Below are 27,535 nucleotides of genomic sequence, written 5' to 3' on the forward strand. Positions count from 1 at the left end.
GACTAATTAAACACCAGCAGCTCTAATGATTAAAGGGCATTTGTCTACAAACATACAAAAGATAAAATTAGGACAGAAAACACACAACTGGAGAATAAATATCTAAGAATATCAAATATCACATCTGAAAACTCCATTAAAAGGTTTAATGATGACCAAGCCTACATATAACTACTAAACAAACATTCCATGCATTAAGCTTATGGACCATTCTAAGAATTCACTTTTCCTATAAGCACTCTTTGTCTAAGGAGAAAACTCTCCCATTCACTTCACCTTTTACTAAGTGTACAAATACTATATATGTGTTCATCTGAGTTCACAAATCAGTCTTTAGATAACTCCTCCACAAAACCAAATTTGTTCCCTTCCCCCAGTTTTACTGATATAACTGACATATAATTTGGCTTTCAGAAAAAAAAATCCATCATGATTTTTAGTTCAAAAGGTTGATAAAAAAGGAAGTAAAACTAACACAACATTTAAAATCAACTATACTCCAATAAAAATTAATTTAAAAAAATAAAATTTTAAAAAAGGAAGTACAGTACAGACAATACCTGGGCCCACTGATCAAGGCTGCTTTCACCCTTGAAAAAATGAGATCTTGTCTATTAAATCCCTCAAGTATATTCTAAAGAGGAGCCCACACTGTAAGACAGTGAATTTGTATAACCTTTCTGAAGAATAATCCAGCAATATCTACCAAAAAGTTTTTCAACGGGCATAACTTTGATTTAGCAATCCCATTTCTAGGAGTTTCTCTAAGAAGATAATCTGGCATGTGCACAAGGCCATAACCATCATTTATTCTTTGGGGGAAACTGTCAGAATCCTGAATACCTCCTCCCCCCCATAGGGATTGGCTGTCTAAAATTACAATACTGCTGTACCATGGAGTAATCAAGTAGCCATTAAAAATACAGAGCTACCTATTTATTCATGACATATTAAGTGGGGAAAAAAGCAGGTGAACGAAAGAGAAGTGAGGGACTTCCCTGGCGGCCCAGTGGTTAAGACTCCATGCTTCCAATGCAAGGGGCATGGGTTCAGTCCCTGGCCAGAGAACTAAGATCTCACATGCTGTGCAGCACCACCAAAAAAAAAAAAAAAAAAAAGGAAGAAAGTGAGATGGCATACCCCCATTAATACTTTAAAATATAGAGATAAAGGAATAAAATAGGGGATGGGAGACTGGGGCACACACCAAGATTATCTTTGAGAATTAAGGTTTAGAGATCTTTTTTTTTTTTTCCTTTTCTTACTCATGTATACTTTGGAGCTCACTTCCTACAATACTCACTTCAGAAACACCTTCATCGTACCTCTGTAGCAAGAAGCCTAGATTTTTAAAAAGCCATCTTAAACGTGTTATCTCGTCAATATTTAAAAATCCCAATAATTTAAGTACCTGTTGCTCTTTTCCCTTACACAATGGGTTGCGGACAGTTCTGAATTTCTAAGGGAGAAATCACGCTCTATGCTATGGTCTCTACCACCATGAATCACCACAGACATTACGATGCTCCCTAAGCAACATCAAGGTCAACCCATCACAGTCACCTGTTATTTTATTTCAGAAATGGAGAAACCATTATTAAATTACTACAGAGACGTCACTGGAACAGTGGGGAACCTTCTTTATTTAAGGTCAACAAGCTCTGAAGTATCTAACATAAATATTAAGGCTTCTGAAAACAGGCAGGACCCAGGCTTCAGATGACAACAAAGACTCCTGACTCCTCTGGTTCCTCCTAGCTTGTCGAAGCTACGGCTTAAGGTAATGTACCATTTCTCAGAACCAAAACAATGTAGGTGCTGTTTCAAGGTAACAGGTAAAAATGCTGTCAGGAAACAGCAGTCGAGGGCTGTAGAACAAATTATGTGATTTGCAGATGGGGGAACCTCATTCTGCCAAGAGTCTTGGGAAATCACGACCAGGCGAGTTAGAATCCAGTTATTCTCTCAGAACGAACAGACACACATAGCAACCAGCCACTAGATGTCATTGTCCTTCAGGGAGTTGGTGGCATGTTGCTTATCCTAGTCAAAAGGAAGTCAAGTGGTCTAGACGACTAATTCCTTAAATGGCATTAATTTAAAATAATCTGACCTTTGACTGGGGTGCTCCACAGTAGCTGACAAAAATAAAAATGAAAACCCACTGGAGACTGGCCGTCCGCCCCCAAAGGCAAGTGGCTGCCCAAAATACAACATTTTAATGACGGCACTAGAACATGTGGATGACTTTCAGACACAAGAGGGGGGAAAAAAAGGTCCAGCCAAGCAGGAAAGCAGGAACTGCACAAAGTTAACAGCCAAGACCTGCAAGTCATGTCAGTGATCCTGAATCAGGAGACTGTGCTGGTTTCCTTTTAAAATTTATTTAAAACAAAAACAGCATGAAAGAGAGAATTTATTGTTTATTTTAGTAAGGAGTTCAAAGTTCTTGGTCACCTTTAGGATCGCCTTTTTCAACTCTGTGGTTTTTTTCACGGTTCATTTGTGGGAAGTGGGGGGAAAAGGAACTGCTGATGAAACAACACATGTATCACAGGCTGCGAATAGTTGGCCAGAGAACGCCATCCTGTTGAGCCATTCCTGTGTTGGTGCTGAGTGTTATGTTTTAAACTTTAAGGGAAGTAGCTGCCAACATTTTTTAAAAATTGAGAGATGACACATCAAAGCATGGATTTTTAGCTTCTCTTGAAGAAGCAGAAGATGTGGCGGCAGTTCCTGGCCCACCTTCCCAGGCAGCAATGGCAGGGGAGCGGAGCTGCCCCCCAGACCCGCACACAGGCACACGCCCCTTAGCAACCCAGCCCACCAAGGCCCCTTGGTTCCAACTGGCTTCCTGCTTGGCCACGAGGAATCTGAATTTACAACTCCAGCTGTAAAAAGTGTAGGAGAAGAAAGGGTTTGAGATGGACTAAGAATACCTCAATGGACAGAATCAATTTCATCCGAGAAAAGGGGCCGCAGGACTGCTAAGGCCGCACTCCTTCCACCAAGATAACCGCACAGGCGTACGTGCTAAATGGCTCTCCCAGGAGACGTGCAGAATTGAGCAACCTTTCCTATCCATTCAACTCGATTCCCATGCTCCCAGTACAGACTTCGGGGGCGTCCTGGATCCTCACAATGATTGGGGAAGGAGGGGATCGCTACTCATACGCCATGGACAAGAGCCAGGGATGCTGCATGCCCTGAAATGTATAGCACGGTCCTGTGCAAGGAAGAAGCATCGTTCCACCCACAGAATTTGGTATTCCAGTGGACAGTCACGTGGCTTAAAAAGCTGCAATTTCTGAGCCAAACCCCTAACTCCACTTTACACATGAACACAAAGCATGGACCTGCATGGTTCAATTAATAATATTATGAACACCTTTTCCAAAAATGGGAGTGTCATTTAATAAAGAGAGGAGTGTACCTTGCATTCTTAGTAACATTACCAAGAGCAGCTGACCATTTTGGAACACCACATTATGGAAAACATGCTTTTTGGGTCACCAGTACTATAGACCTACATCGGCCACAGCCTTCAGCTGCCTCATTCACGGGGTCTATACAAATAGGCAAAAGCATTTATTTCCTTATGTCCTCTATAGTGACTGTGCCTGAGCATTAACTTAATAAAGTATACAATTATAAAATTTATTACTTTCCCTTTATTTTGCCTTTATAATTCAGTTTCAAAACTTTGGTATCTTGGGAGATTATATTATTTACAGATTTTATTTCCTGTTTATACAGTTACATATTTGCTATTCAGAGGGAGCAATGGGTCTGCTGAGGTTGAGAATATCTGCCCTAAAACCATTAAAATAATGATGCAATCCCAGAAGCCTTCAAAGCAATCTCTTGGCTTCTGTTGTTTTCTTTTTCTCTCCTACCCTCTTACTCCCACAGATGCCTCACTCTGAGGCTTACCTGTCACCCCCTCTTCCTCCAGAAAGCCCTCCCTGACTACCATATCACCCATCCTTATACTCAAAAGCGGATTTGACTGCCCCTTCTAGGTGCTCCCACAGCCTCGGTGGTTTGCCCTATAATAGAACTTGCTATAGTCGTGTCACTACCTCTTTATTCTTAATTAGCTATTAAGCTCCCAGAGGGTTACGATGCTGTCACAGTTTTATCACCATCACCTAGCACAGTGCTCACTCATTCATTCAAGAACTATTTCTTGAGCACCTACTATGTGCCAGACACTATTACAATGCACTGGGGATACAGTGGTGAACAAGACAGGCGCTGCTCCTCATCTTGTGGTGTCGTCATTCTACTGAGTGACAGATGATAATTAAGGGAACTTTTAAATATAACTGCAGACTCTGATCAGTGCAGAGAAAGATATAAACAGGGTGCTATGACGGAGGAAAGCAAGCAAGACATGGCTTAGATAAGGAGATGGGGCGAGACCTCACTGAGATGACTTACACTGAGAGATGAAGGAGGCAGAGGTCTTAGCTTAGGCAAAGTCAGGAGAAGACTGTTTTCAACAGGACAAACTGCAAGCGCTAAGGTCGTGAGACTGTTAGGAGTCTGTGGTGCTCAAAAAAATAAAACGAAAGGACACAGAGCAAGTCTAGCTGGTTCAGAAGCCTCAGAGGGAAAGCAGGGTCCAGCAGGCACAAAGTCTGCATTTCCTTTTAAGGGCCATGTGTGCTTGTGTGTCTTCACGCTGGAGGATCAGCTCATGGAGGTTAGGAACCTGGTCTTCTCATCATGCCTGGACCCCTCACCCCTGTCTAATACAGTATGTGCTGAATAAAGGCGTCCCTTCCATGGGCCCTACCTTACCCAGTGCAGCTGGCTGTGACTTTGCCATTTATTAGTCACAAAGAGAGCAAGCGTGAGCCCCACGTGCTCACAGATACCCTATATCCTCGGCTATCATCACTAAGTCTCAAGAAAGAGCTTTTTTTAAATTAAGTTAGTAAATATTTGAGTGCCTACCATATGTTGTAGGCAAGAGGGATACAGCAACGAGCAAACCTGACACAAATTTCTGCCTGTGAGTAGTTTACATTCTAGTGGGGGTAGAGAGCTGATAAATAAATTACAAAGATCATGATAAGTGATGTGGAGAAAAATAAAGCAGAACAGGGGGATGGGGAATGGACTGCAATTTCAATACCACACTGGATATATGTCATGTCTTTCTTCCCCACATCTCAAAGAAGTTCCACACAGATTAGCCTCACAGAAGAATTAGATCATCTCGACACTAGAAGAATTATATCATCATTTGACAGATGGAAAAACAGGCTCAGAGAGGCTCAAAAATTTGCTTACGGTCACAAAGCACATCAGCAGTAGAATGAGCATCTCTCTTATATGCCAACTAATAGACAAGATAAATACAATGATAAAAGCTAAAATTTTCTGAGTACTTATCACGTGCCAGGCATTGTTCACGTGCTTTTTATGTTTCATTTCATGTAATCCTCACAACAACCTCTTGATGTGGATATTATTATCATTCTCATTTTACAAATGAGGTAACAGAGGCACAAAATAGCTAAGTAACTCACCCAAGATGTCCAGTTAGTGAGGGTGAAGCTAGCATTCTAAGCTAGGCAGTTCGCTTCCTGAGCTTGTGCTCATAACCAGTACTGTACCTAAAGCCATCCCAGAAAGGGAATGGCTGAGAAAAAAGTAACTCTCAAGACATCTCAGGATGACTACGACCCACCTTTCCTTAGGGTCAGCCCCCTTTTAGCCCTTTACCAAAGACTATATGAAAGCTGGTGTCCAGAGCTAGAGGACTGCAAAACTCATCTTCCCGACCCATTCCACTCAGACACAACCCACGTGGCCGCTCATGAGACCTCGTCATGGAGCTCCATCCCAATACGTACGTGTAGTTTGTTAAGCAGTACTGCGTCTGTCGTGCTGTTGGCTCCTGGCTTAGCAGCTTTCCAGAACTGCTTCTGGGCAGAGTAGCGATTCATGGGACATAGTTTAAAGAGGCAATCTAGAAGTGAAACAAACAAGTAAAAACTGTTACTGAGGAAGTATATACACTCAACCAATGAAAAAAACTTTCCCCTTTTATTTCTAGGCATTATAAATTACATGAAAGTGTAAATGGTAAGTTACAAGGCCCTTTTACAAATCTCTCCTTTGAACTTTAATTCTCACCACCATTATGTGAGGTTAGAAATGAGGAAAATGAAACCTCTAGAAAGTAAGTCAAATGTCCATTGTCACACAGCCAGTTAGGGGCAGAGCTGGGACTCAGAGTCCAAATCCAGAGCTCTCAATGCTGCCCCAGAGTTACCTCCTTTCCTTTATGATGGACAAATTTAAGGGCAGTAGTCTCACTGTATGCAATAGTACATACAAACATTTCTGGATATAAATCCAACTCACTTCAATTCGACTACATTTTTAAAAAAAAACAAAAACAGAAGCTTATTTGGAGGCACCTCCTTGGGCAATGGTATCTTGAGTGTTGTTTACCAGATGATTCTCTGGGGAGCAGGAAGAAAATAAATGAACTTGCAGAGACACTCTGTGTCTTCTCCCTCTCTCTCAGTGCATGGTGATGTGCTTCTGTTTAGGAATGCCTGGGGTCATGACTTTTTACATTGTTTTATGTAGTAGAACTAACTCACAAAATGGACTAGTGGCTTCAAAAGATGTCTGCAATGAAATCAAAACACCGAAGAGGGGAGTAATGCAAACCCCACAAACAAGAAAAAGGAAAAATAATGATGATCTAACCAGATGTGAAAAAAAGTCACCCAGATATTAGAAACTGTTTTAAAAAACACTTAAAATGTTGTCTCTAATGATGAACGTTGCCCTTAAAGCACCCATGTGCCTTAAGATATTCACATGATAATATGCTAATCATGATTGAGAGGACACCACATTATTGTTTAATCTTAACCTTTTTCATCAACATATATTTTCCTGCTTGCTTTTATAATGTATACAATCTATTAGTACAGTGACACATGTATATAACTTTTAAACACACACACACACACACACACACACACAGTTTAGGGGTATTTTTGTCAAAATTTTTTGATAAGGATATGCCATGGAAAAAGTTTACAAATAACCGTTCTAAAAAACTAACACTATAATTGATACTCACTCTCTGAAAATTTTACCTTTTGACATACAGGATTTTCAAATGGTATTTGTAGAGTAAAATTAATAAATTTGGAATGAACACCCAGATTTAGAAAAACTGCACCCTGAAAGTAGATCAGAGCAAGCTTTTTTAAAAAACTTAATCTACTAACTGTACACTTATTCTTATCTGTTCACTGAGACATTCCCTGAAAGGACACTGAACAGGTAAATACTGTTTTTGTCTTAGCCAAATAACTACCTCAAAGTAAAAAATATTCATTTACTGTCAAGGACGCAGATACTAAGTCTTTCCTCTAATTCAGATCTCCCTTTCTTCTAGTTGGAATCAATGGAATTTTACTAAGTACAGTGCACACAAATACTTGACATTGTTCAGAAAATAATTTTTAATCAATTAACTGTAGAAATAAAAGGTACTTTCCCATTTCTATAACCTCCTTCTTCACTAAATATTTCTACCTAGTCACAATCAGCTACCAGACAAATATAAGATCACTGATATCCATCTTTATCAAGAATATAATCCATCTGCTGAAAGTAATTGTTAGTGCACATGAAACACGCTATCCAGGTCTTTAGAGAACAAAGGACATGGCAGGAAACTGGTTTAAATGATAGGGCTGCTCTCTCCATCTCTAATGAAACTAACAGGTCATTGTTATTTACTGTATCAGTGGCAACTTCATGACATCACTGAAAGACAAAGTTTTTCTACCACTTTGATATACGTGAACCCTCCATTCACCCTGAGAACAATCACACACAACCATGAGACTACCAGCCAGTGTTAAATGTCCTATCTTTGACACAAGACAGAAGGTGGCATTTGCGCAGGACCAGGGTGACTTCCTTGATAATCACAAGACTTAATACCAAGAAACCATTCAAAAACACTTAAGTCACTGGCATTAATATCTGATACACAACTTTTTATGGATTAAGTGAGGTTAATAATTTCAATTTTCATCAATAAGAAGACACTGAGAAAAACTATTATTTTTCCCTCCCACACAATTCATATGATGATGGCTAACTGGTATGCATTACCACCCCACCCCAGCCATAATTTGACTTAAGTTGATTTGAGGATCCGGCTGGATCTATAACACCAAGGGATTAACATGCACTGGAAAGTACCATTTTACAACTGTTGATGGTACTGTCAGTGGGTATATAACCCACTTAACAAACCAATGGACTACAGACAGGCTCGAATTTCAGATAGCTTTCCATTCACCTAAGATGAGACCGTGAACTGAAGCACTGTCAATCCAACCAAAGCCTTGCTGTAACTTCCACACCAACTATTTTTCTTGGGCAACACAGAGCATTGTACTGGATTAAGCATTTTTACAACCAACTGTCTATGTAAATATGAGATGTTAACATACTAGTAACAGAACCAAATTAGCCTTGCTGATTTTGTCCTGTCTTCCCAGTTGCTTAGCAACTGATTCAAAGTGAAAATTAGATTAAGCAATTCAAATATGATGTTAAAGTAACCTTCTGAAATTTTGCACTTCAGCGGCTCTATATTGCCCTTTGCTATTTGGATGGCACAGCAGGACAAAGTTAAAGTTCTGCTGGATCCCAATACTGTGCTAAGTATAGAGATGCACAAATACAGGGAATCTGGTGGAAGAATTGTACCTATTTGGGGGAAGTATGTATGTGTGTATATATATGTGCATGTACACACACACACTGTGCTTTGATTTTGCCCCAAAGAAATGCCACAAAGATCTCTTATGTGACAAGTGATTTTTCAAGGCTTTTAAAAAATAAACTAAATTAAGCTTTCAAAAAATTACTTTGGAATATTCCTAAGCTTTAGCAGATGCCACACTGGGCTAGCAAAGGAGAAGTGAGCGGAATGGAGGGGCTGGGTTAAGTGTTAAAGGGCACGTGGGCTGGAAACAGGCCATAGCTGATCTTCCATGGTTTAAAGAACATTCCAGGGACTTCCCTGGTGGTGCAGTGTTAAGAATCCTCCTGCCAATGCAGGGGACACGGGTTCGAGTCCTGGTCCGGGAAGATCCCACATGCCACGGAGCAACTAAGCCCGTGCACCACAACTACTGAGCCTGCGTGCTGCAACTACTGAAGCCCGCGAGCCTAGAGCCCGTGCTCCGCAACAAGAGAAGCCACCGCAGGGAGAAGCCCGCATACCGCAACAAAGAGTAGCCCCCGCTCGCTGCCACCAGAGAAAGCCCGTGCGCAGCAACGAAGACCCAATGCAGCCGAAAATAAAATAAATAAATAAATAAATTTATAAAAAGTAAATAAATAAAGAGCATTCCAGAACTTGGTTGAAGGGAGAACACTCAACTGCTTAGCAGCTGCGTTAACCATGACCTTAGGACTTGTGCTTGGTTAAGAAAAGACAGGTGGGGACTTCCCTGGTGGTGCAGTGGTTAAGAATCCGCCTGCCAATGCAGGGGACACAGGTTCGTGCCCTGGTCCGGGAAGATCCCACATGCCACAGAGCAACTAAGCCCGTGAGCCACAACTACTGAGCCTGTGCTCTAGAGCCCGCGAAATACAACTACTGAGCCCACGTGCCACAACTACTAAAGGCCTGTGTACCTAGAGCCCTGTCCTTCAACAAGAGAAGCCACTGCAGTGAAAAGCCGGCGCACCGCAACAAAGAGTAGCCCCCGCTCGCCACAACTAGAGAAAGCCGATGCACAGCAACGAAGAACCAACACAGCCAAAACTTAATTAATTAATCTTTTAAAAAAAAGAAAAGACAGGAGCAAGAGGAGCCACAGGTGTGCTTGGAGCCCACCTTAATGGGGACCCCAGCGGGGTGAGAAAGCAAAGAAGCCGACCTCAGAGGGAGCCACACCTCAGGGACTCAGTGAGAGAATAAAGTCTGCCAGAAGAATGGCCGAAACCCCCCATCTCCTTTCTGTCTTCCACACCCTTAGAACTTTGAACTCTAGAATGTGAAGTGCCTGACGGCAGGGACTTGCGTCTGTTCTGTACACTCTGGTAACCCAGGGGCTGGGAGTAGTGGAGCGGCACAAAGATGGTGGTTGTATTAAGGGTTTAAACGTGCTGAAATCCCCAGGTCTCCAGAAGCGACATCAGGTTTGTCCTCCTAAGTCACTTCCAGCTTTGAGCCCCCAGCAGTCTATTCATGAATCCAATGACTACTTATTAAAGTGCCTACTATGTGCTGGGCACAGTACAGGGGGCTGACACTGTAACAGTGAACCCAATGCACACGTTTCTTAGTATAACCCTAGTGACAGCGAAAAACTAGTCAAATACACAAGTTGAAGTATACAGCAAGTTAAAGGACTATGGAGACGAGAATCATCTATCAGCCCAATACGGCTGGTGTGGAGGAGCAGCACTTTATACGGGGTCATCAGCGAAAGGCATGTCCACGGCTTCTGAGCGGAGAGCTGCAGGGTGAGAAGGAGCCTGGCTTTGATAACAATGTAGAGCCAACGCCTTCCAGGCAGAGGGAACAGCAAGTGCGAAGGCTTCGAGTTGGAAGGAAATCTTCAGGAGGTTAAAAATCAGCAAAGAAGGGCTGGAGGGTAGCGGAAGAAGGGAGAGTGGCGGGAGACGTGTCTGGAGAAGCAAGCAGGGGCCACGTGGCGCAGGGGTGTGTGGGTCACGGGGAGGCATTGCTTGTCCTTGTGGGAAGCTACCAAAGGGCTTTAAACAAAGAAGAACCTGGTTTTTGTTTCTACAGGAGCTTTCTTCTTGGTGATGGTACCTCCTAGGAAAGGGAAGGCTGGGAGGGGGTGGATTTAGAGGAGGAGAGGAGAAATCAAGAATCTTATTTTGGCTTTGCTTGGTTTGAGATGCCTATGAAACAACCAAGCTGAAATGTTCAGTGGGCCATTGGTCAACTAGCAGGTTGAAAATACAGGACAGTCAGTAATTTAAGGGGTTAGAGGCAGAAGAAGAGGAAGGATGGGGGTACTGGAGAAGAGGGTTGAGGAAATCAGTACGACAAATGCAATGTAGCGACTCATCTTGGCTAGAGAGATCTAACCAAACCTAGAGAATATGTTAATTGAGACTTACAAAAGCTTGAACTTGATTCACAGTTTTCAGAGGGCAGAATAAAGACCTTTCCTCTCCTTTCCCCCTCCCCCAACAAAAAACTCCAACACAATGAAAATTAAAAACAAAAAAATGTAACTTCACCTTCTGAGAAACTCAAATCCTTCTTTTGGAATAAATGAAGATGGAAAGAGGATGGAGAGGTGGAACTTGAGAGGTGGAGGGAGGTATCTACAGTGAGGGTACCAGTGAGAAGCAAGCTTATTTGCCCTGCGGAACCCTGGAAAGGCTCAGGACCCCATGATGACACTGTGCAGGGCATCACTGCCCAACCTGGAGCAGGGACAAAGGGCCCACGGGCGGAGGCCCAGGAGTGATGGGTCATCCCCTCCGCCTGCCACATGGAAGCGTGATGAGGCTTGCAGAGGGAGAGAACACTAGTAAATGCTGCAAAAGAGCTAGGCAAATAAGGACAAATGAGATTATTAAGAACTCCAGGGAAAAGCTGTGTACTATTGATAAAATGTAGTATGTGTTTAGCTCAATGGTGAACAATATTTACACAGTCATAAAAATCTAAGACTAACTATTAATTTAGCCAAAAAAAGTAATACAACTTTAATGGGAGGATGGAGGGGGAGCAGGAAAGTGTCAGAAGCCACCGTCATGTATAATAACAGGAAGTGAACAGGTGATATTTAAGATAAATTCATCTACAGATATGAAGAGACACACATCATCTAGAAATACAGTGGGAAATACCAGAATTAAATGTTAAAATGTTTTCAATTGTTGCCTCAAAAAAGTGGGAAAGCGTGAGGTGTCGGACATAAGACCGTAATTTTTATTCTGCATTTTATCAGTATTTGACTGTTTTAAGTTCAATGCACATAAAAGTAACCATTTTCAAATGAACAATTCTGTGGCATTTAGTACATTCCCAACATTGTACAACCACCACCTCTATCTAGTTCCAAAACATCTTCTTCACTCCCAAGAGTAAACCCTGTATCTATGAAGCAGTTCCCCCTCCAACCCATGTATCAATGAAAATCTTTAACTTTTAAAAATGACCTTTTTATACTAAATCACTGTTCAATATCATAGTGAGATATCACTTTACACTACAGGGTGACAAAAGGCAACAAGCTGCATAATAACAAGGATCAGAGGGGGTGCAGAAACCTTTCTGCACTATTGTTCAGTGTGGCTACAAAGGAATGCACACATAACCTCTAACACATAATTCAGCAATTCTCTGCTGGGCAAACATTCCAAAGAAATCTCTCCCAGGTCGCCAGATCTCGCACTTCCACATGTAGAAGGATGCTCTAGGAAAAAGGGCGATGAGAAGGCACATCTGCTCTTGAGCACACTGGCCTGGAAGCAACATTAAACTTGAGCTCACAGACCATCAGTGATAACCACTCACATGATCCCCCCACCCCCACGATGCCAGGAGCTAAGAAATGCCCTTCAGTCGAGTGCCCAGGAAGAAGAAATGAGTTTGCTGTGGACCTAAGCAACCCCTGCTGCAGTCTGTCCTCCAGGTTGCCAAGCACCCATTTCACTGTCTCTTACCCCATCCACTGGCTGATGCAGTGGCAGTTAACTAGGCAAACACAGTCCCTCATCGCACAGGATTTGAGCTCTTCTAACCCACCTCACTGCCCAAAGAGACGAACAGCCAACAAGCTATCATTTTTTTTTTTAATTCCTCATTCAGTGAGTATATATAAATGCAATTTTATATAGGGAGAAATCAAGGGTAGATTTACATGAGCTCAAATATGAAAAATTTAAGTGTTGATCGTACATATCTTGGCTTCTTTTTGAAAAAGGTAAGAGGCAACAGAATACAAATTTCAGAAGGAGCAGACAATATGATTAACAAAGAGAAAGGTGAATGTTAATTCCCCATCAAGGGAGTTAAGATTTCAAAGAAGCAATGAAAGGGGAAAACGAAATTGTTGGATTTTAAGGACTTTCCCGGCTCAAACTTACTAGACAAACAATTGCACGAGGGTAGAGCTTATCTGCCTTGTGTATCATCCTGTCCCTGGTGCTTTCAGTAAATATGGGATCAATGAATGAGTACTCAATCAATGATTGGGTACTCAAGGTGGAAGCATGCTCTTCAACGGCAGTTCACAAAAGGAAAACCTACTCCTATTTCCAACAAAAGCCTTCCACAAACAAGTAATTAAGTCCAGTTCAGTAAGAGGAAACCAGTACATCACACTGTTGTGTCTGTTGCATGCGAATCACATTTCCCAAGCCAGGACAGAAGAAGCCCTTTGAAGTCCTGTGACACTTTCCAACAGGGACTGCCAAATCAACCTTCCATTACCCGTCTACAGAAAACACAGACATTCTTCCTGAGAGACAAAGGACAACAAGGTAATTTTTTTCCCATTAAGGTGACCAGATGCTTTTTCTGAGTAGAAAACTCAGACTGAGGACTCCCAAGGTTGCTCTCCTGTACCATTTATCATCTTACCTGGTTGCAGGACCATCATTCACAAACACATTAAAAACTAGAAATGTAGGGAGAAACTTCCCTTTTTGACCTACTTTAGCTTGGCCAATTAAATTTTTATTTACCTTTTTGGATATAGATCAGAGAAGTAAAAACTTAGTTGGGAAGGCAAGGACTCTTCCCATTGTGAAAGACAAAAGGGACCAGGAGTTCCTTCTAGAGGCAGCCCCAACACAGGTCTCTGCCTTCGCTTGGACAGTTGGAGCCTCTGCCCTGGACTCTGCACCCGGACAGATGGATACAAAGTCCCAGGGCCAGTTCAAGACTGTTCGTGGGAGCGAGGCCGGATGTGTCCACGGGAAATGTCCAGAACCTGCCTCCCCCAGCACCTGAGTCTGGTTCCCTGCTGACTCTGCGAGTGACTGATAGTCTTTCAACAGTCTCCTCTTGGCTTAGGTCAGTCAGTTTCTGCCGTTTGCAACCAAAAGTCTGAGCTGACCCGTACAGTAATAAAAATGCCAAAAACAATAAGAGACAAGGAATCTGGAAACCCGGGTTCCAGCCCTGGCTCCACCACGCAATAGCCAAGAAGCCACAGCCAGGTTACTAAAGCTCTCTGTGTTCACACATCTTGCCTGGAAAACAGATGATCCCCAAGGCACCCCAGAGCCCTAAGACCTGATGATGTTTGTGGAAGCTTATAGACCACATCAGAGAAGTCACAGAAAACCCAAATGTGGAAGCGCTGAGGTGTACACTGATCTGCCATCTGGACGAATTGGTTTAAACCTCAGCTCTATTCTATGTTGTATGATCTTGGGGAAAATTATCTCATCTCTGTAGGTTTTCATTTCTTGCCTATAAAAGGGCAATAACCACAATGGGTAACTCACAAACTAACCTAAAAGATTAACTACTTCACTTGAAGCACTTAGTACAGATTCTGGCACAGAGTAAACAAATATTAGCTGCTAAGACAGAATGGATAAACGAATTGCATCTTCATGCTCCACTGTGATGCCGGACGCCTACAGACTATTGTTACACATAACAACATGGATGCATTCCACAAACTTTTTTTTTTTTAATTTATTTTATTTATTTATTTTTGGCTGCATTGGGTCTTCATTGCTGCGTGCGGGCTTTCTCTAGTTGCGGCAAGCGGGGGCTACTCTTCGTTGTGGTGCACGGGCTTCTCATTGCGGTGGTTTCTCTTGTGGAGCATGGGCTCTAGGTGCGTGGGCTTCAGTAGTTGTGGCTCGCGGGCTCAGTAGTTGTGGCACGCAAGCTCAGTAGTTGTGGCTCACGGGCTCTAGAGCGCAGGCTCAGTAGTTGTGGCGCACGGGCTTAGTTGCTCCGCGGCATGTGGGATCCTCCCGGACCAGGGCTCAAACCCGTGTCCCCTGCATTGGCAGGCGGATTCTTAACCACTGCACCACCAGGGAAGTTCCCACAAACACTATTTTGAGTGAAAGAAACCAAGGCAAAAAGAGTCCATTTATACTGAACGAATCCATTCACGTGACATTCAAGAACAGGCAAAACTTTGCTAGAGCCACAGTCAGAATAGCAGTTACCTTTGGGGGCGGTATTTCCTGAGAAGGGGCACTTTCTGGGGTGCTGGAAATGTTCTCATAGCTCAATCTGGGTGGGAGTCATGTGGGTATAAGTGTATTTAAAACATCATCAAGCAGTGCTCAAATTTAAGGTTTGTGCATCTTTGTGTGCGTGCGTGCGTGCGTGTGTGTGTGTGTGTGTAATAACTTAAGGAAAGAAAAAACTGAAATAGTACTTGTTCTCACAAAAAGGAGGATGATCTTGCTGATAACAGAAAAACAAATTTCCCCTTCATGTAAAAGGTTAACAATAGTGTCTGACTTCTGTGGCTGCGAAAACACACCTTGTTTTGTCAGGGTTTGGGTTGGGCGCTTGCTGGTTCATAATGGAGAGGAGGAGGGGCGGAAGAAAGATGACATCACTGTCTCCCCAAAGGGCAGCCGTTATTTGTTCACCGCAGGACACTCTGGGCAATGAGCCCGATGCCCGGAGGGATTCTGACCGAGTCCCTTTTCCCCACTGATTCCCTGTTCTATCCAAACAGTTTTAAACCATTAACAGGCAGTGGTTTTAAATCTGTAATGAAATGCCATGTTGTCTGACATTTGCTTCAAAATAACTGGGGAGAGAGAGATGGGAGGATATAGATGACTTGAGATTGGCCATGAGTTGCTAACAGTCAAGGTGCATATTGGGTACATGGAGGTTTATTATACTATTATTCTCTCAATTTGTATATGTGCTTAAATTTTTGTATAATAAAAGGTATTTCAATATCTTTGAAATCATCTATGAATTTATTTTCAAATGCGAAATTTTTATAAAAATCAATCAAATGTTCACCAAGTTCAAAAAAATACTATTTTTAAAAGAGGAAGAAAGGAAAAAAGGAAGAAAGGGAGGGAGGGAAGGAGGGGGAAAAAGGAAGAAAGGAAGGAAGAAGGAAGGAAGGGAGGGAGGGACAGAGGGAGGGGAGGAAGGAAAGAAGAGGAAGAAAGGGAGGGAGAAAAGCATGTTATTTATATCATCTGGTCCAATTTGCCAATCTACCTGAAAACCAATATATTCTAGAAAGAAGTAAATAGCTGGATGGACTTGTCAAATAAATACAACAGTCACAAAAAATTGAGATAGGATGCCCAGCTCTGTGTTAGATATACGAAGAGTAAACAAAATCGTGGACTTCAGGTTAAAAATCTTGCTGTGTAGAACTCTACATGCTCAGTATCTCTCAAGGCAAATCAAATCTCACAGTGCATAGTAGCCCTGGCTATTTCAAACACTACAGCTCATGTGAACCTCTGAGGATATGTCACATCTTCTACAAAAGGGCATTCAGAAGGTCTGGAACGTGTGGTCTGAAAAGACTTACATGAGCTATTGGGTTGGTTATCCCAAGATCCTCCTGGAAAAATACTTTTGCCATCAGAAACGCCCATTACACGAAGGAAACGTACACAGTTTCTCCTGAATTTGATTTCTCCTTCATTCAACAAACATTTCTTAAGCACATGTGTGCTGGAGACACAATGTCAGTAGAACCTGGTCCCTGAGAGTCCTTGGGGAGACAGAGGAGCCAACAGGTAGCTCCAAGGTGTTTGGAGCAGAACATCTAACCCAGCCCAGGGAGACATGGGAGACACAGTGTCAGAGGTCTTCTCAGCTGAGCTTAACAGCATCTACTGCTCAAGCCAGTGGGCGGGGCAGGAAGAGGGATGGACGATATGGAAAGAATGAGAAGCCGGAGAAACCTGTTGCATGATATGTTGCACATCCTGCTTTTCTGTGAAGTGGACCAGACCTCCTGATACGGCCCATGGTCTAGAAGAGAAAGGCTAATACTGCCAGCCTGCTGGCCCTCCTCTCACCCCTACTACCTAGGCAGGGTGGGGGCAGGGGCAGGGAGGAGGGCATCACCCTTTGACCCCATGAGTGCCCTTCCCTCCCACGTTCTCCACGTGGTATTCAAGGCAACCTTGGCCAAGTGAGCTAAGCTGTCATTGCTGGTTTGTATTCACATCTCCACGGAGAGGCAAGAAGGCAAGTGAACAACAACGACCAAAGGAAGATGCAGCCCCATCTGTCTTGCTCTGTTCGTTTGTTTCCTGGTCTCCACTGAAGACCTAGTGACCCAGCTCTGGGTCCTTCAGTGCTTCCAACCCAGGATTCCCCAACCAGCCCCTTTCATACGTGATGTGGGCCACTCCCTATACATATTTTTGATTTTTTTTTTGCATACTAAGCATACCCACAATGAACAGATTATTTCCAAAGGGACCCTTTCACCAACCCTAACTCAGCGAAAAGGCACTAAGTAAACAAATAGGAGTCACTCAAAGATGTCATATATTTATCCTAAATAAAAAGAAATGTCATTTTCTTAATTTATTTCATGACTTAGGTTTCCTTTACTTACATTTGATTTTTAATCCTAGCAAACACAGTCTACCATCAAACAGCCTTTACAAGTCAAAATATTTCTCAAGAAAAATCACTGTCAAGATTTTTCTCTCCTCCAGAACACCTATCTGAAAGACACGATACATTCCCACCCAAAACAGTGGCTCATTAGAGTAGCAACTTTCCAGGAAGGCACCTCAAGAATGACCCCTTGATTCAAAATTATTATACCAGGGTTTCTCAGCACAGGCCCGACACTGTGGGCACCATCTATAATTCTTTGTTGGGGGGGTGGGTGCTGTCCTGTGCATTGTAGGAAGTCTGGCGGCATCCGTGGCCTCTACATCTCAGGGGTCACTAGCACCCAGGTACTACCATCAAAAATGCCCCCCACTGAGAACCTCAGGATTAAGCCTTCCTTCCCATTCTTCTCAAGAATCAATGTCCTAAAGTTACCGAAATTGACAAAATGGACTGATAAAGACAATGGTGGGGGGTGAAGAGGGAAGCAGTCCAGACCCTTCTGTACTACGTCTCAAAACCACATTCTTTGTTTGCTGTATTTGCAGCTCTACTTTATGGCTACAGCTCTCGTTCTGAAACTGACTCCCCTGCCTAAAACCCTTTAGGGTTGAGAGTCTCAGCCCTGGCTACTCCTCATAGTCACACAGGGAGTGTTTAAAATACGACTATGCTCTGGCCCCTCCCCAGGAGATTCTAACTCATTGGAGGTGGGGTGTGAGATTTCAACTGAGAACCACTCCTTCAGGAGTTCACACCACAGCAGTTGAGCTCAAATTCAGAAGTACAAATTTCCTAGTTGCCAGGGGATTTTATCAATACAAATTAATACAAATGCCTGAGTGGAGGGTCAGGGCCCAGGAATTGCCATTTTTTTTTAAATAAATAAATTTATTTGTTTGTTTGTTTATTTTTGGCTGCATTGGGTCTTCGTTGCTGTGCACAGGCTTTCTCTAGTTGCGGCGAGCGGGGGCTACCCTTCGTTGCGGTGCACAGGCTTCTCGTTGCGGTAGCTTCTTTTGTTGCGGAGCACAGGCTCTAGGTGCATGGGCTTCAGTAGTTGTGACTCACAGGCTCTAGAGCTCGGGCTAGGTAGTTGTGGCGCACGGGCTTAGTTGCTCCACGGTATGTGGGATCTTCCCAGACCAGGGCTCAAACCCATGTCCCCTGCATTGGCAGGCGGATTCTTAACCACTGTGCCACCAGGGAAGTCCAGAGTTGCCATTTTTAACAAGTTCTCCAGGGGACGTTTCTTTTTCTTTTTTTTTAATTGCAGTATTGTTAATTTACAATGTGTGTTAGTTTCAAGTGCACAGCGTAGTGGTTCACTTATACATATATACATATTCTTTTCCAGAGTCTTTTCCTTCATAGGTTATTACAAGACGTTCCCTGTGCTCTACAGTAGGTCCTTGCTGTTTACCTATTTTATATATAGTAGTGTGCATCTGCTAATCCCAAACTCTTAATTTACCCCTCCCCCTCCCTTCCCCTTTGGTAACCATAAGTTTGTTTTCTATGTTTGTGAGTCTGTTTCTGTTTTGTAAATAAGTTCATTTGTATCATTTTTTTAGACTCCACATATAAGTGATATCATATGATATTTGTCTTTCTCTGTCTGACTTACTTCCATAAAAAAGAATGAAATACTGCCATTTGCAGCAACATGGATGGACCTAGAGATGATCATAGTAAGTGAAGCAAGTCAGGTGATTCTAATGTGAATTGTCCCCAACCACACTCAGAGAAACACTAACCTGCAGAATAAATGAATTCTAAGAACGGTACTTCTCAAACTTGAATATGTAGACCAATCATCTGAGGATCCTGTTAACAGGAAGGCACTGATTCAGCAGGTCTGGAGACAGGTCTGAGAAGCTGCATTTCTAACAAACTCTCAGGTCATCTGGAAGTTGCTGGCCTGGGGAACCACTCTGAGTAGCAACGTTCTATGAAACTGAAGTCACTGCCAGCCACTTGGATTCCCCAGTCCTGTCGGACATACCTCAAAGAGCTTAGCAAGCAAAGCGTTCAGATGCCTCAGATGACAGCGTGGTGCACAGAACGTCAGCTGGGGATGAGTGGGCTTCCCACCTTCCCACCCACCTCTCCAGTTTCACTTCTTTAAAATGCTCCTCCACCGACACCCCGCTCCCACCATTCCAAAACACTTAACAGTTCTCACAAACATGTGCCATATGTCACTCTTCTGTATTTTTACCAAGTTGTTCTCTCCGCCTGAAATTGTACTCCCAGGTCCCCACCTTGACCAGCACCATGGCTATTTTCTGCTAGGCCACTCTTCATCTCTCACATGCTTTCAGCTCACCTCAAAGGCCAGCCGCCTGGAGAAGACCTCCCCGTTCCCCATCCTACCTGACGCTGCTACGATGCAGACTCATCACTCCCTCCTCCAGGATGCCAAACAGTGCCTTTCTCCCTTATGATCTATGTAACAGGTACGTGGACCATGAAGGACTCATCTATTCAGTGGGAAAAATTACCTCCTCTGCCCCGGATTTAAAAAAAACAACAACAACAAAACAGCAAGACATTGACTACCCTAAGTTGCAAACAGTGCCAATTCAGAAATTTAAAGTATCTAAACCCTTGTAATGATCAAAGCTGCCAATATTATTTCAAGCCAGGTTTCCACTCCCCCACTCCCTTCTGACTTACACCTCCATCCTCCCCACCGTACCCCCATCCTGCCTACTTCACTTTCAGATCCAGGGATACGGGAAGAGATGAGGGACAGGAGAACAGCAGAGTCCTTCCTTGGCTAGCTTCACACTCTAGCCTGGCATGACAGATACTTAGAGCTGCTTCATTCACGAGCACTTTTTCTTAGATTTTTATTTGTAAATAATTGGAAACTTACAGAAAAGTTACAAGAGTAATAATACGAAGACTACTCTTTACCCAAAGTCACCTATTGTTAACATTTTGCCCATTTGCTTTATCATTCATGCTCTCTCTGTATGTACGCATATAATATATAACACTTCGTATGTATGATATATACATATGACATAATTTCCTGAACCACTTGGGAGTAAGTTGCATCCATTATTGCCCTTTATATTTACTTCAGTGCCCATTTCCTAAGAACAAGGATATTCTCTAACGTGACGATGGTGCAGTTATCAACTTCAGTAAATTTAACATTGATCCTATACCTTTATCTCAACGTTTATGGTCCAGATTTTCATTTTGTCATTTGACCCAATAATGTCCCGTCTAGCACTTGCTGATCCAGTCCGGGATCCACTTTAGGATCAGGGATTGCATTTAGTTGTGATATGACTACAGCTGTTACTCATCTTTTATGATCATGACATTTTTTAAGAACACAGTCCATTTTTAAAAAACAGAACACTCCTCATTAGGGGTTTGTCTGTGTTTCCTCAAGGTTTTACTCCAGCTGGAATACTACGTAAGGGATGCTGTGTGCTTCTCGGGGCGTCACAGCTGGAGGTATACGGCATCCATCTGCTCTGGTTGGCACTTCAATAGGCATCTTGGAGGTAAGCCTGCCATTGCTAGATGTCCCTCCTCTGCATTCCCTCTTCAGGGGGAAAAGCATCTGTTCTGGCAGTCACAACCCCTCCTCAGCCAATGAAGGTCCGATCCATCAACCCTAGGTTCTTCTCCATGGGGCGCCCTTCCTGGCTAAGAAAAGCCCCACACCAGCTCACCCACACACATGGCCCTTATGAGCCCAGTGGAAAAATCACACATTCTTTGCCTGAGGAAATGGACGCCAGTGTAGCAGAAATGCTCTTTTACTTTGCTGTCAACAGAGCTAGACAACCTCTTTCATCCCCATATATTCCCTGGTTGGAATCAGACACCCTCATCCCTCCCCCAGCAGAGGAGATACATACCCAGCTCTCCAAGTAATCCAGTAACTTTTTTCAGTTAATGCTTTTATAAAGACTCTGATCCCTCAACAGGAATGCATCGTCCTTTGTGTCCTGGTGCCTCAGCAGAGACTTCTGACTTCATCCTACCTGACCTCCCTCCCACCTTCCACCTCCACAACTCTGCCAATGCCTGCAAACAGAAGTCTACGGTCTTATTCATCCCTGTGTTCCAAACAGCCTAGCAAACACATAAGCCTTCCCTAACTGTTGTTGAGCTACAATGTACCTCCTACCTAGAACACATCCTCAGACACATTCGAAAACTGTCATCTGAAAAATGGGTCTTGCCTTATTTCCGTCTCCTTTACTTCCTTTTTTTACTTGTTTAGTCAAAAGTAGATGCTTTATTATTTTATTTAATATTTCTGTTTTCATATGTTTTGTTACCTGTAAGCTTGAAATTTTTAATATGTACCCATTTTTAATTGATCTATCATTTACATCCAACAAAATTCACACTTTTAAAGGATACAGTTCAACAGTTTTTTAAAAGAAATTCAGAGTTGGTATAACTATCACCACTATCTAATTCCAGAACACCTGCATCTTCCCCAAAAGAAACCCTGTACCTAGTAGCAGTCACTGCCTGTTCTCCTCTCCCCTCAGGACCTAGCGGCTTCTAATCTACTTTCTGTCTCTATGAATTCTGGACATTTCACATAAATGGAATCATAAAATACATGGCCTTTTGTGACTGGCTTCTTTCACTTAGCATGTTTGGAAGGTTGATCCATGTTGTGGCAGGTATCAGTACTTCATTCCTTTTTATGGTTGAATAACAGTCCATTTTGTGGATATACCACATTTTGTTTATCCATTAATCAGTTGATGGACATTTGAGTTATTCCTACTTTTTAGCTATTATGAATAATGTTACTAGAAAGATTCACATACAAGTTTTTATGCAGATCTGTTTTTACTTCTCTTGGGCATGTACCTAGGAGTGGAATTGCTGGTGATATGGTAACTATATTCAACCTTTTGAGGAATTACCAAACTATTTTACAAAATGGTTGCGTGATTTTACAATCTCAGACGTATGAGGGTCCCAATTTCTCCACATCCTCACCAACACTTATTACTGTCCACCTTTTTGACTCTAGTCATACTAGTGGTTTCTCATTGTGGTTTCCATTTGCATTTCTCTAACGACTGATGATAATGAGCATCTTTTCATGTGCCAACTGGCCATTTTTATATTTCCTTTAGAGAAATGTCTATTTAAATCCTTTACTCATTTTCAAACTGGAATTGTTGTTGCGTAATTCTAAGAGTTTGTGTGTGTGTGTGTGTGTGGAATTCTACAAGTTCCTAGATACTAGTCCTTAAAAGAAAAATGATTTGCAAATATTTTCTCCCTTTCTGTGAGTTGTCTCTTTATTTTCTTATTGAAGAGAAAGATATTGTCCTTTGAAGGTTTTAAGTTTCATGAAGTCCAATTTATCTATTTTTTGTTTTGTTGCTTATGTTTTTGGTGTCATATCAAGTAACTACTGCTTAATCCAAGTTCATGAAGATTTACACCTATGTTTTCTTCTAGAAGATTTATATTTTAGCTCTTATATTTAGATCTTTGATCCACTTTGTGCTAACTTTTGTGTATGGTGTGAGGTAGGGGTCCAACTTCGTTCTTGTGCATCTGGGAATCCAGTTGTCCCAGCACCAGTTGCTGAAAAGACCATTTTCCCTTTTTAATTGTCTTGGTACCTATGTTGAAAATCAATTGACTATAAATCATGGGTTTCCTTCCCCTTTACTTCTAAGAGGGAATTAATTGTCGACCCAACACTTCCCAAACTCAACTATCAGCAACAAAAGGAAAAAAAAGTCTATTTATTAAAAAAAAAAAAAAAATGTTCTAGAAACTCACCAAGAAAGCCTACAAATATAATTAAAGACATTTGAAAACGTAAAATTAGTATTATTTCTCTCAAAGTTAAACAAACATATATACAAGAACAAAAAACACCATCTATACTGCACTTGAGTATGTAAGAATGTGTGGTGATGCAACTGGGTCTGAAAACCCAACTTTTCAAATACAGGAGGAAGACAGAAGGTCTTCAGAATGGGTTCTGTTGACATATAAGGCAGTGTGAGATTACATTCCAAGGCTACTTTTCTTTACTGTCAATAGCTTTTTAAACAATGGATATGACAACATACTTGGCAAAGTTAGCTTTGACGAAGTTCTCTTCCAGGAATAAATTCAACTTGTAATACTGAATGAATTTCTCTAAAGACCACAAAATTATGATGTGGTTTCATGAGCTGTACCACCCAACCAAGAAATTAAGTGGGACTCTTATTTCTCCATTCCTGTGTTGTGATGGCTACTGAGGTTCTGTTGAACTCACATTTGGAAAGCAAATCAGTCTTAGAGGGACAGCCATAGAAATTAGCTTTTATGACACAATCTTGACCTTCTTCCAAGGAATGTGTCTACCACCATTGACTTTAAATTCTCAGAATACCAACCTTCACACCATAATCTCCACATACAATTTCTAACCAGCCCACAGACTATCATTTTACATAGAAGACACATAAACATTCACATATATTTGACAAATGCCAGGAAAGTGTTCTCAATTTAGAAGCCAAAAATTAAAGCTATTTAAACCCTTCTCAAAAAAACACAAAACAGGAAGGTCGGTAGAGACAGGCTTCTTTCTGAGCTCCAGCCTGTCAAAGAGCCCATCTGCATGTTCCCCAGCAAGGCCACCCACAAGACCCAAGGTTGCCCTCTCCTTAGAATCCCAGAATCATTTAAGACCTTAGAAATCCTGGATGCCAATCCCAATCCCTGGGGGAGCTTGAGAGAACATGACGAGTGGCCAGAAACCGGGGCCGTAATGTCCAAAAATCTGCCTTGAATGGATAAACAAACTGAGTTATGCAATGGAACTGAGCTCAGCGGTAAAAAAAAGACCAGACTTCTGACAGAACCACAACATGAATGAATCTTAACATAAGTATAGTGCATGGAAAGAGGTCGGACAAAAGAGAGTGCATGCTGTATGATGCCATTTAAATATACAATTCTAGGAAATGCACACTAATCTATAATGATGAAGCAGATCAGGGTTCCCTTGGGTAGGGGTGGCAGTCGGGTAAAGGAGGAGGGAATAGGGATTAAAAGGGGGCAGGATGAGACTTTTCGGGTGGTGAATAACTTAATTATGGTGATGATTTCACAGGTATATACATGTGTTAAAACTTACCGAATTGTACATTTTTTAAATGTGGAGGTTATTGTATGCCAATTATATTCAATACCGCAATAAAACTATTTAAAACAACAGTAACACAAAACTACATCCACCACCTTACAACAGGGCATACTGACGTGCGAACCGGACACTGTCAAGCCCAAGACCAATTCAGTGCAGAGGGGATCCAACTTGTGCTAGTGCCAGGGAAGTAAAGCCATGACCCCAAGGACCCCAACTGTAAAAAATGCCATCACTGGGTGGGTGAGGGCTTCAGCCAATTACTTTCATTCAACGATTTTCATTTTTTAGAGTTCATTACTTCTCTTGACCCCAGCTTTATGAATCAAGTACAGCATCACAAATCCAACTGGCTGCAGCAGCCACTCAAGAATTTTTAAGAAGGTGAGGACCACAGGATATGGAGGGATGTTAGCAAACTGTAGAGTGTGTCCCCCCTGAAAAATTGTCAGTTTCTGACCATTTTGCCACCTAAGAACACTAATCCAAAGTGGCTGGATCTTCTGAATTTTCCCCAAAAGCCAGAATTTTGTGTTTTTATGTAAAGTATACAATTTTAAAGGGTGAACCAACTAACTCAATTTTTAAAACATCGTGCAGGTTAAACAAAAACTAATGAGAGCAGGAGTCAGCCCATGGGTTGATGATCTGCAAATGTGGACAGAGAGGCTATGAACACAGGCTCTGGGTTCAAGACCAGCTCTATCCCTCCCTGCTCTGCAACCTCAGGTAACTTAACCTAAGATCCCATATCCTCACCAGTAAAATGGGGCTATTCATAAAGGATCTACATCTGAGGGTTGCAGTCAAGATGAAATGTTTAACACCCAGAAAATCCCCAGTACATATCACCAATATTATTCTCCAAATGAGAGCATGCCTCACTTCAACAGACTTCTCCAAAAATAGATTTGTCTTTTGTATTGAAGCTGCAGATGGCATGAAGCTTGGAGTGATCTTAAGAACACTGGTGAAGCAAACAGGCTTCAACAGGCCAGAGGAAGGAGACAAAACAAACCACATCACACAGGTTCAAGAGTAAACTTCTGCATGCTGGGGAGCAAATCCTAACTCACTAAGTAAGATACAAGCAATATGCAACTCGGAAGGACTTGGAGGGATGCGAGCAGAACGTGTCAGTGTTTTATGGCAACAAAACATGGTGGGGAGGAGGGAAACGCATTACTAATGATCCTGTGCACTAATTAGACCACAAGTGAATACGACATCTAGTTTTGGAAGCCACGCTGTAGGAGACACAGTGAATGGGATACAGACAGAGAGAGGCACCAGGACAGCCAGAGAGAGGCACCAGGACAGCCAGAGAGAGGCACCAGGACACCCAGTGGACTTGACAATGTTTCTGGAGGAAAGTAAGGCTCGGTTAAGTTAAGTACCTTATGTGAGATCATACCTGAACTGAGACGCTCCAAATCCAGAGCCACACTTCTAGACATACTTTTGGAAAACTTCATTTGGAAAAAGTTGAAACGATTTACTGTAAGACTTGATAGAGCCTTTACTATACTCCCATACTTTATGAGCATCTTAAAACATGGACCACAACCGTGTGTCCTAAAACTTCTCTACCTTTATTTTATTTATTTTTCACCTTTATTGTTATTATTTTTTAATCCTCTGGTCAAACTAGGGTTTCCCAAAACAGACCCAGAAAACCAAGTAGGGAGAAGACCTCCTTGCTGCCCTCAAGAATCACAGGACCCTGTTATAAAGGGATTGCACTGCCATAGGCAGCGTGCAGAACAAGGGCAATGACAGGTCATAGTCAGGAGAGCTTGCTTCCTTTCAACCAGGGGCGATGAGGGCAGTGACACACCTGAACCGGGAGGAGGACTGAAGCTTAGCACTCCTCGCTATCCAGAGCCACGCAACGCTGTGGAGACCTAGGACAGGCGCTGAAAGCTCGTGCCATTTGATAAGAAAATTCAGCGGGAAACAGTCACAGAAGCACACGGCAGGCGAGTTCCAGGATGGTTTATAGAAACAGCTCTCTGAATCTGAAAGTCAACTAACACTATCAGCCTCCCAAGGTGCAGGTCTCTGCAGATGTTTGCAAAACCAAGCACAGGGATTAACACAAGGGAGATGACCACTGTGACTTTGTGTACTTTAGAGTCTGACCACACAGCCGGGAATGGCCCAACAAGCGAGGAGGGGCAGCCTGCAATGAGCACAGCTAAACAGGATCCCATATCATGCTAGGTCAGAATCCCCAGATAAAAATTAATCAGGACTTGACCTCTAGCCAAACCCAGTTATGGACCTGAACATAGCTTGCTCTCACTTCTACAACTTTCCTTGGGCTCCTCGGTACCTAGAATGACCCCTTGATACATCATCTTCCCAACAGAACGCAAATGCGCCCCTTCCTTGGTGATGCCAGCCAGAAGTCATCTCTCCAGCCTGGAAACCCTGCGGCACTTCTGCCCTCCTCCTCTTACAATGCTTCTCAGGTACGGCCCTGGATTACTGCCTCATTTATCTACGGCACTGTGAGCTCCACGGGGGCTCAAGTGACATCCTCATCACCTACATAGACTCCCAGCCCCAGAAAACCTTGCTCACTGCTCTGACATAAAGACACATTCAATGAACCAATAGTAGCTTCACTTAAGAGCATTATCCTAAGCCAAGGTTGCCAGCTGGTGGACTTCAGGCCAAATCCAGCTCACAGATAATGTTCTATCTGGCCAGCTCACTGTTTCAAACACTCATATTAATTGCCACTGTTTAAAAAGCAGGCAATTTCACAT

The 27,535-nt window shown here is 42.6% G+C and overlaps 1 protein-coding gene across 7 annotated transcripts in view; it reads right to left on the minus strand.

Moving 5' to 3' along the window:
- The window catches only part of ITPR1 (inositol 1,4,5-trisphosphate receptor type 1), a 319,227-nt gene that overhangs the window by 196,664 nt on the left and 95,028 nt on the right, over positions 1-27,535 (minus strand). For all 7 annotated transcript variants that reach the window (XM_082345342.1, XM_082345346.1, XM_082345344.1 and 4 more), the window contains exon 5: positions 5,868-5,983. In XM_082345342.1, the coding sequence (XP_082201468.1) occupies positions 5,868-5,983 (116 nt within the window). The remainder of the gene's footprint in view (positions 1-5,867; positions 5,984-27,535) is intronic.

The sequence above is a fragment of the Balaenoptera borealis genome (genome assembly GCF_965194805.1).
Source record: "Balaenoptera borealis genome assembly, chromosome: 12".
Taxonomy (NCBI): Eukaryota; Metazoa; Chordata; class Mammalia; order Artiodactyla; family Balaenopteridae; genus Balaenoptera; species Balaenoptera borealis.